General features: G+C 39.7%; 1 protein-coding gene across 4 annotated transcripts in view; it reads right to left on the bottom strand.

Annotated features, from left to right (window-relative positions):
- Positions 1-7,232: 7,232 nt before the first annotated feature.
- The window catches only part of CHST11 (carbohydrate sulfotransferase 11), a 157,874-nt gene continuing 152,456 nt past the window's right edge, over positions 7,233-12,650 (bottom strand). For all 4 annotated transcript variants that reach the window (XM_053978367.1, XM_053978366.1, XM_053978368.1 and 1 more), the window contains one exon: positions 7,233-12,130. In XM_053978367.1, coding sequence (XP_053834342.1) covers positions 11,282-12,130 — 849 coding nt within the window. In that variant the 3' untranslated portion in view covers positions 7,233-11,281. The remainder of the gene's footprint in view (positions 12,131-12,650) is intronic.

The following is a 12,650-nucleotide window of genomic DNA, read 5'->3' on the forward strand; positions in this document are numbered from 1 at the left end:
TTGCCAGGCTGAAATTATCTGGGCTTGGAAACATTAAGTGATGGGAAGGTGTAATGGGAAAATTTGGTAGTTCAAAAAGGGGACAGTCCATTGCATGGCTGAGAGAGCAAAACCCATATTGTGAGAAAGAAAAAGGTGCAAACTTTCACACAGCATTCATTATGAGAGGCAAGAGCAAACAGAAGGAAGTTATTTGGAGAAAAGAATCAAAAGGCACAGCCAAACTTGTATCTCAGGAAGGGAAGAAAAATATAACTTGTGTTGAAAGGATTTGGGCAAGAGGTGTAAAAAGAGATACTTTAGGGAAAGGTGGAAGTGAGGGGGTAAAAAAAGAATGCTCTTAGATATGATTAAAGAGGATCCTGAGTGAGGAAAGGAGTGTGACATTGATAAAACAGGGAAAACCTTGACATCTGGAAGACCAAGGAATAAATAATCTATGATGTGGAAAGGGGTTTGATTCCTATGTGAAAGGAGCATTTTAGGAATTTACAGGCTTTGCAAACTCTGCTACCTTGTGGTAAGAAGGCAAAAAGCTCTTTCCACATTTCACATATTCCAGCTGTGAGGATAATATGGGAAGTGGCACAAAAGAGTGCTTGGATACCAGAGAATTTTTTCAAGTACTCAAAAGCTGGACTCCCTAAACCAATTTTAATTTTAGTCAAGTCAACCTCTTCACAGTGTTCCACCTACTTGATTTTTTAAACACAGCCCAGTAATAGCGAATTACTTCACTCCATGTGTGGGTAAGAAATATTAGCAGAAATTCTGTCAGAGACAAATTGTGTGCTTTTTGTACTGCTTAAAACATAGAATCAAAAGGGACATCCTGAGATGTTATTGTCTCTTATTATCAAAGAAGCCATATTTTATCATCTTGCAGATAAAATGATGACTCTTGGTATTAAAATTCATTAAGTCTTTTCCTCCTCTCAGCCTGCCAGAAGATTCTTTCAAACCTTCCGTTATGATCTGCCTAATTAGGGCTATGGCTGGTTCACATCTCTTTGCTTTTGAGTCAGCATGGAGCCCTTCCTTTGATTTTTGCTTTTATCAGCTCATTCATCTCATTTAAGTTGTGGATCATCCTAAAGCTCCTCCTGGAACTTCATGTTCCATTTTCATTCTGCTGATGAGCTAGACCAGCCAGAAGCTGCAGGTGGTTTGCCTTAAAAGTTACTGTCTGTAACCTGATGCTGAGCAACTCTTGGAGTGCTCTTGTTTGGCCTTTCTTATTGTCTGCTCTTTTTTTCCCCTCTACTTCAGAAATATCTCTAAGGTAAGTAGAATTACAGGCAGATTATTTGAAATGTGTGTCATTTTCCATTCTGAAGGACTCTGTGACCATCTCAATGGCTCTGTGAGTGTGCATGAAAAGGGATAATTTTATTTGTAAAGTACAGCCAGGTGCAGCTTTAAAATGTGGAGTCAGTAGTAGTTTCATACCACAGGTGTTTTCTTTTCCTCTGTAGTGCTTTGAAAATTATCATTCTAGTGGGCTACTGAATGACTCCAGCTCCTTTTTAGAGTAATTATATAGCCAAGATTGTTCCTCTGCTTTATTATGCTGTTTGACATAGGGGAGAATTCTTCTTTTAACATATGTAGATCAATATTTTGATTTTTATAGCATTGCTGTTCACCTTGTCTTAATCTGTGATGTTTAAATTGGCAAAATTATCTCCCACTCCCATGTTTAATATATTAATTTCACTGGGATTTTTAGAATGTTGATGAGAAACTGGAAAGCAGCAAATTAATTTCACTCCTTTTTACAATTTGCAAACAAAATTAGACTTTTCTCATACAAAGATTAGAACAGCATGAGGATTAAGGCTTTACAAATGCAGTACGGTTTGCAGAATCAGGATTCAAAATGAGACCTATCATCTTTTTAATGTATTTGCTATTTCACTTCAGTTGTGAGCATCACAAAAAGCTCTCTTAAGTGCAAGAATAGCTCTGAATACACGTCAGGAAACAGTAGTATAAGTGCTCTGTGAAATGAAGCCTTTGAAATTCCTTATTATTATTGTAATGGTAAAATTGCTATTGCAAATGAGATTGTCTCTTTAGAGGTGCAGAAAATGGCAACAGAATATGGTAATTTAATTATAATCTTCTTTGAGAAAAGTAAGGTAATGTTCATAAACAGTACCAAAAGGACTATAAGTGCTGTGAAGTCTCCTAGTAGGATTTTTCGTTTCTTTCTGGCTTGATTTTTACATACATTGTTTTAATTGTGTTCTCTAATCCATTCCTAATCACTTCAGTCTGTTGTTTAGTAATCTTTTGGATTATCATTTTCACATACATACTTGAAGTTAAAAAATCAGCATTTTGTATATATAGGTCAGTAAAGAACTAGGAAAAATGTGTGTTTTGTCATGAAAGCTTCCTTCTGATAGTCCTAAAGGAAAGTCTTTCTGTTAAATTTAATGAAAATTTGATCATCGTGCATGCTGTGCATGAATACTCTGGGGAATCCAATATTAGCAAGACATGAATAATTCACAATTAAAGCTAAGAACCAGTATGTTTACTAAATATACAAGATTGCCATATTCTGGGTGGGTACCCAAGAGCAGGAGTCATTCAGCATTGGCTGGGCTGGATGGGCTTTACTTTCTCTGCAGCTAAAAAAATCATTTGATTTCAAGTCCTGCTGGTTGTTTATTTAATATGCAGGCTAGTTCATCATATCCTCTGTTTATGCTTTTATTTCTCAGTCCAAACTATACTTGAAATATGCTTCTTCCTTACTTAACATTCTGCAACTTGCTCTTTTGGGAGATTGTTTCCTCCTCAAGAGCTGCTTAAAATCTTAAAAGGTCAAGGAAGTGCTTTCCTTGAATAATTCTAAATCTGCCTTTTGCAAGTGAAATGGGGTGCAAGTGAAATCCTGAATTAATTATATGGTAGACACCTACTTACTTCTGAACAGATCCTCAGGATTTAATAATGCTAAGTTCTCAGATTTACATTCTAAGTTTTACTATGAAAAGGATCTTTAAAAATATTTTGTCTGTTTAATTACTTTTTTCTGTCACCTCCTGGTTCAGATTAATGAAACTGTTGCCCTGTCCCATGTACACTAGAATAGTATTTTAATAAATCTGACATTCTAAATGCTATTTCAAAAGTTATGAATGACAATACTTGTTTTATACTTGAGAAGCAATCATCCACTACTTTCCTATGAATCCTCATACTCTGGTTAACTTTAGATCATCCAAAGCCCTTTCCCCCCCGCTTTTGTTTCTGTTTTCTCTGTGCTGACACAAATAATTATTTTATTACCTTACAGCATCTAGAGTTCTGGAGTAATATCAGAACATACTTCATGTCAATTGTTTTGAAGACTGAACCAATTTTTACTCTCTATAAAGGAGACCAGACATGTCTGATTAATTCTGGTTCTAGGGAGATGAAGGCTAGCTTTCACTTAAAATAGATGAGTACCTCTGGAGTTTGGAGGATTTCCAGAATCCAAGTGAGTTTGCTAAGCTTGACCACATTTAGGTAACTGGGATCGGCTTAGGTACCAATTTGTCGACAAAAGTTTGGATGATTTGGAGACAAAAGCAAGCTCTGTATTTGTCTGATACGTGAAGATTGGCTGATCAGCTCTCTCTCTTTCATTCATTTCCTCTTCATGCTTTGCTATTGCAGCTTCTTTAGTCCCAACCCACCAATGCCACTAAGTACTATGGTAGGGTGTAAGTCCCCACGTGTGTATGGGGACTGTGGTCTCCCTGTAAGAGCAGACAGCAGGGCCTTTGAAAAACAGAAACCTTTAAGAAACCTGCATGTCATTTGTCCAAAATGAAAGATCGAAGATCTTTGTGAATTCAGATCCAAAAATACATACTTATTCCCTGGTTTCACTTCTAGCTGGCCTTTGCTCTGTTCCCACATTAGAAAGCTGCTTCATTTAAAAAAAAATACTTTATGGAAGAACTATAGGGTTATCTGTTAGACCCCACGCTGGTTACGTGCCCCGTACGTGAGACTGACATGAGCTGCAACAGCGTTCATCCCTCAGGGAGAAATAAACTCCCTGCTTTGAGCCTGACTGTAGAGCCTTGGCATTAAAGCACTGGTGGATGCACACATACCTCTGGAATTTGTATAGCTTTTAGACTGGCACTAAGAGAAGGAAACATTTGTTACAAGAAGGAGAAAAATATCCTATTACCATAGGAACTCTCTCACAATGACATGAGACAAAACTAATTAATGTTCACCTTTCTGGTTGTTGATTCTCATTCAGCTCTAACTACACTGCATACAGTTTTCTGGCATATTACAGAATTGAGGTGTTCAGCAAAAGCTCATTTTTAGTTATCTTGTCTTTTTCTGATCATGATGAAGTCTAGATAAGGATATCTATTTGTAATCCATTTTCTCCTGTCCATACCTATAAAGCAAGCTCCTGCCTCACATAAAAGATTTTTTCCCCCCCATTCTTCTGCTTTTAGGAAGGTATGGCTTACAGCTCTGTGGGCTAGGCAAGACCCATGCACCATTCTGTATGCTCTGAGGGCAGCTGTCTCCTGTTTGCAGGAAGCCTCTGAAAGCGACAGAATCTGGAATCCCTTTTCCAACACAGGACCAGGAATAGGAGGGCTCTTTCCACTTTTCCACAGCTATAGAGACTTAATTTCTCTCCTGAATTGCACTCACCTGTGCCTCCTTCTAATCTTTGTACCATTGACTTCAAGAGCTTTTTCCATTTAAAAATGGTGGGTTTAGTTTTTGAAATTTTTCTAAAGGAACAAGGGAGGCTTTGAAAGCATCTGCTTTGGGAATTCTACATCTAGCATGTAAAATCATATTGCACACAGAGCAGGAACATTTCTACAATAAACTAGAAAAACACATTGTAAAATTAATTCAAGCTAATGAAGTTGTTATGTCCTTCCATATAACTGAAGGCAAATTTCTTAATAAATCATGAATAGCTGTAATTCCTGAAAGGAATATATTTTGTTTTTCTTGAATGGAGGTCTCAGCATTTACCTGGACACAGTGGTTGTCTCTCCGCAGCGTGGCTGCTTGCTCTGATTTGATAATTCTTTCTATATTAATTTCCTTGAAGTTTAAAAAATAGTAAAAAATGCAGTGATTGATTTCATTCATAGACCAATCACTTTTTAAAAACCCCTCTACTTTAGCCATAAAAATGAAATCAGTTTTAGCTAGAACAGTTATCTGCTAAAGGAAGTCTGAATAAATTGAGCCTAAGAAAGGCTTAGATAAAGGTTAAACCCTGACTTTGCACAAGCTTTTATGGGAAATTGGGGCTGCTGTGGGTTGCAGATTTTGACTTAATGTAGGGCTGCAAATACCTGCTGACAGCACAGAGACCTCTTTCTGCTAAAAAGTCATTAATTGTCACAGCAAAATTCTAGTTTTTAGAATAAGCCAAAGCCTAATGGGTAAACTGTTATAATTCAGCTGTATGTTACCCTGACAGCTTTATGTATTAGTGAAAAAAAGAGAAACCAGGGCATAAACTTTGGATTGATCTTTTTTTTTTCTCTGACTGAGGAAAACAGCTTTGCTGGTTGTTTTTTAATTAAAAACTCTGATTGAAATGAGATTTTCAAACCCACATAATTTTACTGCAAGTGCTATGTCTCATTTTCCAAAATGATCTGTCCATTTGTTACATAGTGCTAGGATGTGTGCTCCTAAAGGAATGTTAGCTCAGGTTGCTTTTACTCAAAAAAACAGGGACAGTTATTGTCAAAGTCAGTAATGTTATTAAAATATTGGCAAAATATATTTTAAACAATGTATGAAGGAACAATAATATTCTTTATATTCTTCCTTCATGAATAAGTCAATACTCTTGGCCTCTGACTTAGCCAGCAGAATTTTTTTATTGACAGTGAGTTGAATCTCAGAGTCCAGAGACTCAAGCACACCAGTAGAGTGACACTTCAAGTAACAGGGGAAACACTTGACTTCTTGTCATGCCAATAGAGAAGATGAAGTCGATTTTACTCTTAACATAGATTTCCTTATAAAACTGATTAGCTTGCAATCTGGCGAGGTGGCATTTGGATACGTGTTTAAGTGGACTGAGGAATAAAACCAGACTCTAATATTTCAAAATTTTCAGTCTTCGGCAAAGTTGTAAGTGCAACTGGAAAAGCAAGATATTTTTGTGTGGCATCAGGAGTCTGGTACGTGATGATGTGTATCACAGCTAGTGAGAAAGGCACGGTGCTGCTGGTTGGCAAGCATATGCCCTGATTGCTGCTCTGCTCCTGGCTGCACTTGTTTGATTTTTTCCTCTTTTCCTTCCCATTCTCCATATTTTAAATTCTTTTGTAATTATGATGGAATTGAATGAAATGTGTTTTCATCCAAACAAAGGTTTGGAAGTGTTGGAGTTCATGCCTGCACAGGGAGCAGGTTACAACCACAGGAACAATCTTTCTTCAAACTTTGCATCATCTCTACTGGACTTATCTCTTATTTGGACTGCAGGAAACCTCAGTTGTGCAGGATCCTGCCACTTTGTCACACCCTGCAGTGCTCCATATCCATCCCCCAGTGCCAGGGTGCTGCCCACAGCCCTGCTGCTGCCAGCTCTCCTGTCCTACAACAGCTGCCTGAGACCAGTACCACGGGGCAGCTGCTGGGTACAAATAGGAAGGGATTTTGTAAATTTGCAGTTATTTAATGGAAAAATTGAGGCTTGCCAAAAGGACAAATCCTCAAGTTTCCTTCCACTGGTGCAAATCCAATTTTTTCAGTCTCCATGACAGTTCAGAGATTGATCTTTCCTTTCCACTATCTTAAAAGGAATGAAGGAAATCACCCAAAAGCTGTGCACCCAAGGGCTGTGCAGAGGCCATTTCTTACTCCATTACCCCAAAAATTGAAGTTTCTGGGTTTGTGTGCAAGTGATTTCAATTTTGCAAAACTCCCTCCCTCCCTCCATGGTTGAGCTCTTCAGCTGTTGGTTCCCCCTTGCCTGGGCTTGGTACCCTGGCTGCTCTGCCCACTGACGCCCACCCCACCAAGGGACTTCTCCTCCTCCACAGGAATACTTAATTTTGAGTTTTTAGAGTGTCCTGCCTATAATATACAATAAGGCAAAAGCAAAGCCTTATTTAAGGAGAAAGCAAAAGCCGTGCAGACAAAAAACCCACCCTGAAAAATCTGCCCTGAAAGCATGAGCCATAAATAAAGCACACAGAGAGGAATTTTCTTTCTTCAATTTAATTGAAGTTACTTAGAAAAATAATCAGGCTTGAATGGCTTTTTTAAGGAAAGATTCATGAGCAGTTCACACTTGTGTTGGCAATGTATAATTTATCTTTTTTGCTTTATTAACAGTATATTTAAGTATGAGGAGATACTTTTCTACAACAAGCCTTCTACTGCATACAAATAGGTTAAAAAAAAAATCCAACCCCACATTGATGTTAAATTATTCGTACACATTGTATTGTGCATGCATGTAAGAAAATAACACTCTCTGTAACAAGAGTAATAGTAAGGACAGTCCCTTTTTGTACCTGAAAAGTGCAGCAGACTACAGTGAAACCCTAAAACATCTGGGGTCAACTTACTTCTAAAAGCACTTCTGCTTGTAGATTATTTATTTCACTTGTCTTACACAGCGCATGGTTCAGGCAGTTTGCACATTTCTGTCATAATGGACATGGTTTATGAAGAAGAGGCTGAAGCATGGACTGAGCCAGGTTTGGGGGAACATACCACCACCCAGAATTCACCACCATATTCAGATGGGCCAAATTCAGCCTGCACTCCAGGTTAAGGTGCTTGATGCCATTTTGGGGGAATGACCACTCAGCTGTGGGTATCATGCCAAGTACAGAGCCACCAGCACTGCTGGGCTCAGCGCTGGCCCTGCCAAATGACAGGGAGGTAACAGCTGCTCAGAGGTGAGGATCACTGCTCCAGCAGCTTTGAGGGGGCTGGGGACAGAGGTGGGGAGCAGGAATTCCCCCACTGGGTCCTCTCTGTGCTCATCACTAATCAACATAATTCATGCACACCCTTCTACAACAGCAGCTTCCCTGGTGGCCCTTGCAGCCCCATGGGCACGTCTGCATTTTACATTTTGCTGTGGCTCTGTGCTGCCCATTTGTCACCCAGGATCAGCTGTGGCCACAGCAGAAATAGAGCTGGGAGAGAGGCAGAACTCAGGAGCAGACCAGCCCCTCTTGGGAAACCCTGTGAAGAGTTAGAGGGTAAAACCAACCTGGTTCCCTGGCTGCCCCCCACTGCAGGTGAAGGCTGCCAGCTCACTGACATGAGCATGAACAACCCTGCATGTCCTCCTGTGTGGCTGCAGTGGAAAGAGAGGTTTTTTGGCTCAGTCAAAAAAACACACCCACTAGACCAAAAGAAATGGCTATTCCTTAACATCTGTCATCCTCCTCTGAGCTGGTGAGGGCTTGCTGCTCACTGCACAGGACACGACCATATCCAGCATGTGAGCTGTTCATTTTAAACACAGATCTACAGCCCGTTCACAGCACCTCCAAATAGATATAATGCACTAAATAGCCAGGTTGTAGTACTTTGGGATCAAGGTTTTTCAAAAGCAAGTGACTTTAAACACCCACTGAATTCCACATAAAAGCCTCCTCAGTGCTGAGCATCCACCCATAAAGCTACCCTCTGTGGGGAGCCAGAATTTGGGTAATCCAACCTAAAGCTGTTGCTAAAAATCCTGGTTGGAGCAATGGTCACCCCTCAGATCTCCTGAACACATTTTTCACCTAAAGCTTTTCTATCACAGCTACCAAATAGAGGTTTGATGTCTCCAAAGCTGTGAAACTACAGAGAATATATCAGAATGCATAAAAATGTGGTGATGATGCCAGAGAAAAGTACAAAAATAAAGGGGGAAGCACGCCCTGTTCTTTAAATATTTACTTTCTGAAACAACTTTTGTCTTAAATGAAAAAATCACATCACATTCTGCTGGATGGACGAAGAGCTCACTGAGAAGAAAATTGGTCCAAAATATGAGCACTGTGGGATGCAAGGCCAAACTAGCTCAGAAATAGCTTGTAGGAAGTATTGTGGGGGGAAAAGGGGAACTGCCTCAGACAGTTGTTTTTTTAACAAACATGCAACCATGGAAATAGGAACATAAGAGAGCCAGGGCACTGTGAGGTACAGCTCCACACACTCTAAATGAGACTAAACTGCTTTAAAGTAAAACAACAACCAGTAATCAGCAATGGATCAGGAATTCAGAGGGGTCAGCCAGCCAGCCAGCCCCTTGTCAGCCACTGGCCCAGTGCTCCAGGTTATAAATGGGTTATGAAAACTGTGATTGTTCCAGAATGGATAAGAGATTTATTTGTATGGTATGATAGAAAAAAGAATTACCCGAATCCTGCCTAAGACCAAATCAAATTATGAAAGGACTTCAGTTGCTGTTTGTTATGTTAATTTGTTTTTCAGTGAGATTTATTCAGCAACTTATTTTTATCAAATAAAATGCAAACTATTTTTCTTCTTTAATCACATCTGTGTCCTGTAAACTAATATAGTTCAGTGGATATTACTGGCTACTGTACAATTTGACATTTTTCAGGATATGGCTCTGATACTGTTGAAACAGCTCTGCCTTCAGCTGAGTTTATTTAAATCATCAGTCATTTTTGAAAGAATTTGTTTTGATCATAAGATTGACAAGCCGGCAAGTTAAACCCCCCATTTTTAATCATCTATCAGCTGTAAAACAGATCTTATATTTTCACAAGTGCCTCAATTTAGTCTCTGCCTCGTTTTGCCCATCAGCTGCCGGCAAGCACTGAGGTGGCTAAAGAGCATTCCCTCACCTGCATCCATGTTCCATGAAGGAACCATCTGGAGAAGCCTGAACTTCCCACTAGCTGGCTAACATATCCACACTGAAATCCCACTTTTTATTGTTTATCTGCTGTGTATAGATTACTATTTGCTTACTCAAAACAATCTGCCATCCCAAAAAGCTGTTAAACACAAAACAACTGCTACTGAGACATTCCCCCTAAGAAAAAAGGTCATGGTCTTACACTAGAGATGACTTAGATGAATTTCTAACTCATTGGAACTTAGAAAAATTCCTGTCAATGGCATTTAGGCATCAACTAAAAAAGAAGGCTTCTTCTCCCTAGGAAAAAGCCATGAAACCAGCATGTAGGAAGATGAGACCTTTTTTATTGCCTTGCATGCTTAGAGAATCAACATGAAGATGACTTTTTGAATTTTCAAATGACATGCCAGATTGTTTACAGCAATGTATCATTACCAATGTCTCTCCAGCCAGTTTTGGCTGCCCATCTTAGGATCAATTAGGGAGGCACGACTTGAAGAGGATGGATGTCCCTGCAGCTCCATCCTGGATATGAATTAAGTCAATGCCAATTACTTTGGGCATTCAAAAAATCTCTTACAGTCACTTTCCAAATGCTGATTCTTTTCTGATGGACCATCACCAATTCATTTGGGCTGGGAAGAGAGCCAGTGGGAGTGGTCATATTCTCCAAAAACTCATTAAGACTTATAAAAGGTTCATGGTTTCTCTTCCTAAGGAATACATTCAGGTTTCTTTCAGTCATGGTTTTTAGATACTCACGTATCTACCCAAATCTGAGTTGCTTTTCCTTTTCAGGCCTAGAAAGAGGTGGGGGAGCAGGAATTCCCCCACTGGGAATTTGTACAGATTTTGTACAAATCCATTCAGATTTTGTATGGAGCGCAACATCACTTTCTAAAGAAATTATTTTCACCATTCTTCTCAAAGCATGTGGTTCCAGAACCATTTCCATATTTACCTGCATCAATGCCTAATGGAAGAATATTATTACCCAGAGCAAGCTCAGTCGAGGGAAGCACAAAACCAGACTCCTTTTGTCCACATGTTTTCCTATCTCTGCTGCTGAAGTGAAACCTACCAAGAGACAATGTTTTAAATAACTATAAATAACATTAATTAGAACTGGAGGAATGCAAGATCAATGAAATTCACCAGAACACAATTAACATTTGTTTAAACAGTGTAGCAGTATTATTCATTTCTACAGCTAGCTCGTCACAATCCCGTTACCCTGCAAAGAGAGCTGTCCTTTCTTACAGTTGATTTAAATAATTTTGACTGTGCTGCTCGCAGCATCATTCAAAAAAAGAAAATATTAATTTACAAAATAACCCATTCTCCATATTTATTATGACAAATAAAAATCTTAAATAAAACAGGCTTTCTCTCCCCTCTTTCCCCCCAACCCATCCCTCATTCCAATTTCAGGTAGCTTGGCACTGAGTAATTAAACATTAAAAAATCAAGTTTGTAGACTTCATACAGCTGCGTTTGGTGCAAGGAGCTGATGTTCTGGAAGAACTCTGTGGTCATTTCATCAGTAGTTCTCGTAGACTTTGCATAGGTGGGGAATTTCAGGTAGTTGCCTACTCCTGCCAGCTGGAGAACGTAATTTGAATCCTCTTCGAGTGTTTCATACTTCCCTATGAGGTCGTAGTGGATGTGGCAAGGGTGGCAGAGGGAGTACACAGTCTGCCAGTGCTCGTTGAAGGGCTCTTCCCTTTGGGTGTGTGGGTCGATGAGATATGCCACGAACTCTTCAAATTTCACATCATCACCTTTCCGCAGAGCTTCCTGGGTTGCGTTTTTCCTCTGGCGCCTCACAATTTTGGTGCCGTATCGCTTGTGGAAGGAGGTGTTGTACTTCTGGGTGAACTTGTTCCTGTAGGCTGACACCAGTCTTTCAAAAGGCTCACGAACAAAGAGGAACTTCATGTAATTTTTCAAGCGGTGGTTGATCTCTGGGATGCTGTACTGGTTGAGGGTCTTCAGGTTTGAAGACACGTGGGCTTCATTGGCCGGGATTTCCATTGGATCGCTGTACTTGCCTCTTCCCGTCAAAACCATCATGACTCTCTTCCAGTTTGTGCAGGCCACTTTGGGAACATAGCAATAGATCATTTCATGATCCTCATCCACAACCAGGTGCTTGAGATCGTTGGGTGTCAGCACACGGCGCTTCCTGCTGGACACGCTGTTTGCTCGGCACGTGTCTGTCACTTGGTCTCGTCTGATCTGATGAAGAATTGCTGTGTTGGACAACTGCAAAGGAAGCACAGGCACCACTAGGTCAAGGGCTGGGAAACTCTCAATGTCTTTTTTGCTTATTATACAAATTCATAGAAATGCAGATCTTTCGCTGCATGGAATAATTCATTATGTGGCTGAGTACAACTGATACTATTCTAGAAGATAAACTGTTTTTTTTCTCCAAACTTCTTGATACTTCTTGATTAAATGCTGTTCACAGAGCATCCAGAGCTTTGTGTTGAAGACAATATTAAGGAGCACAAGTGCTCACACAGCATGGTGGCAAGTGTATTTACAGAACCCTTATCCTGAGATGTGGTCACTGCTTCTCTTAGGCCTGGAAAACAAATTTTGCCTCCACTCTTCAGTTAAACCCACAGCTACAGCAGTGTTGGACCTTTTGCTGCTGAGATGGGGTAGGAAGATACTAGAAAATTTGACAAAATGAAAATAGTGTGTGTTCTTGTTACTGGTGTCTTTTTGGTTAGAAAATTTAATAGTCATGGCTTGTTTCTTGGCTATGACTTTAAAT

The sequence above is a fragment of the Vidua macroura genome, chromosome 5 (assembly GCF_024509145.1).
Source record: "Vidua macroura isolate BioBank_ID:100142 chromosome 5, ASM2450914v1, whole genome shotgun sequence".
NCBI lineage: Eukaryota > Metazoa > Chordata > Aves > Passeriformes > Viduidae > Vidua > Vidua macroura.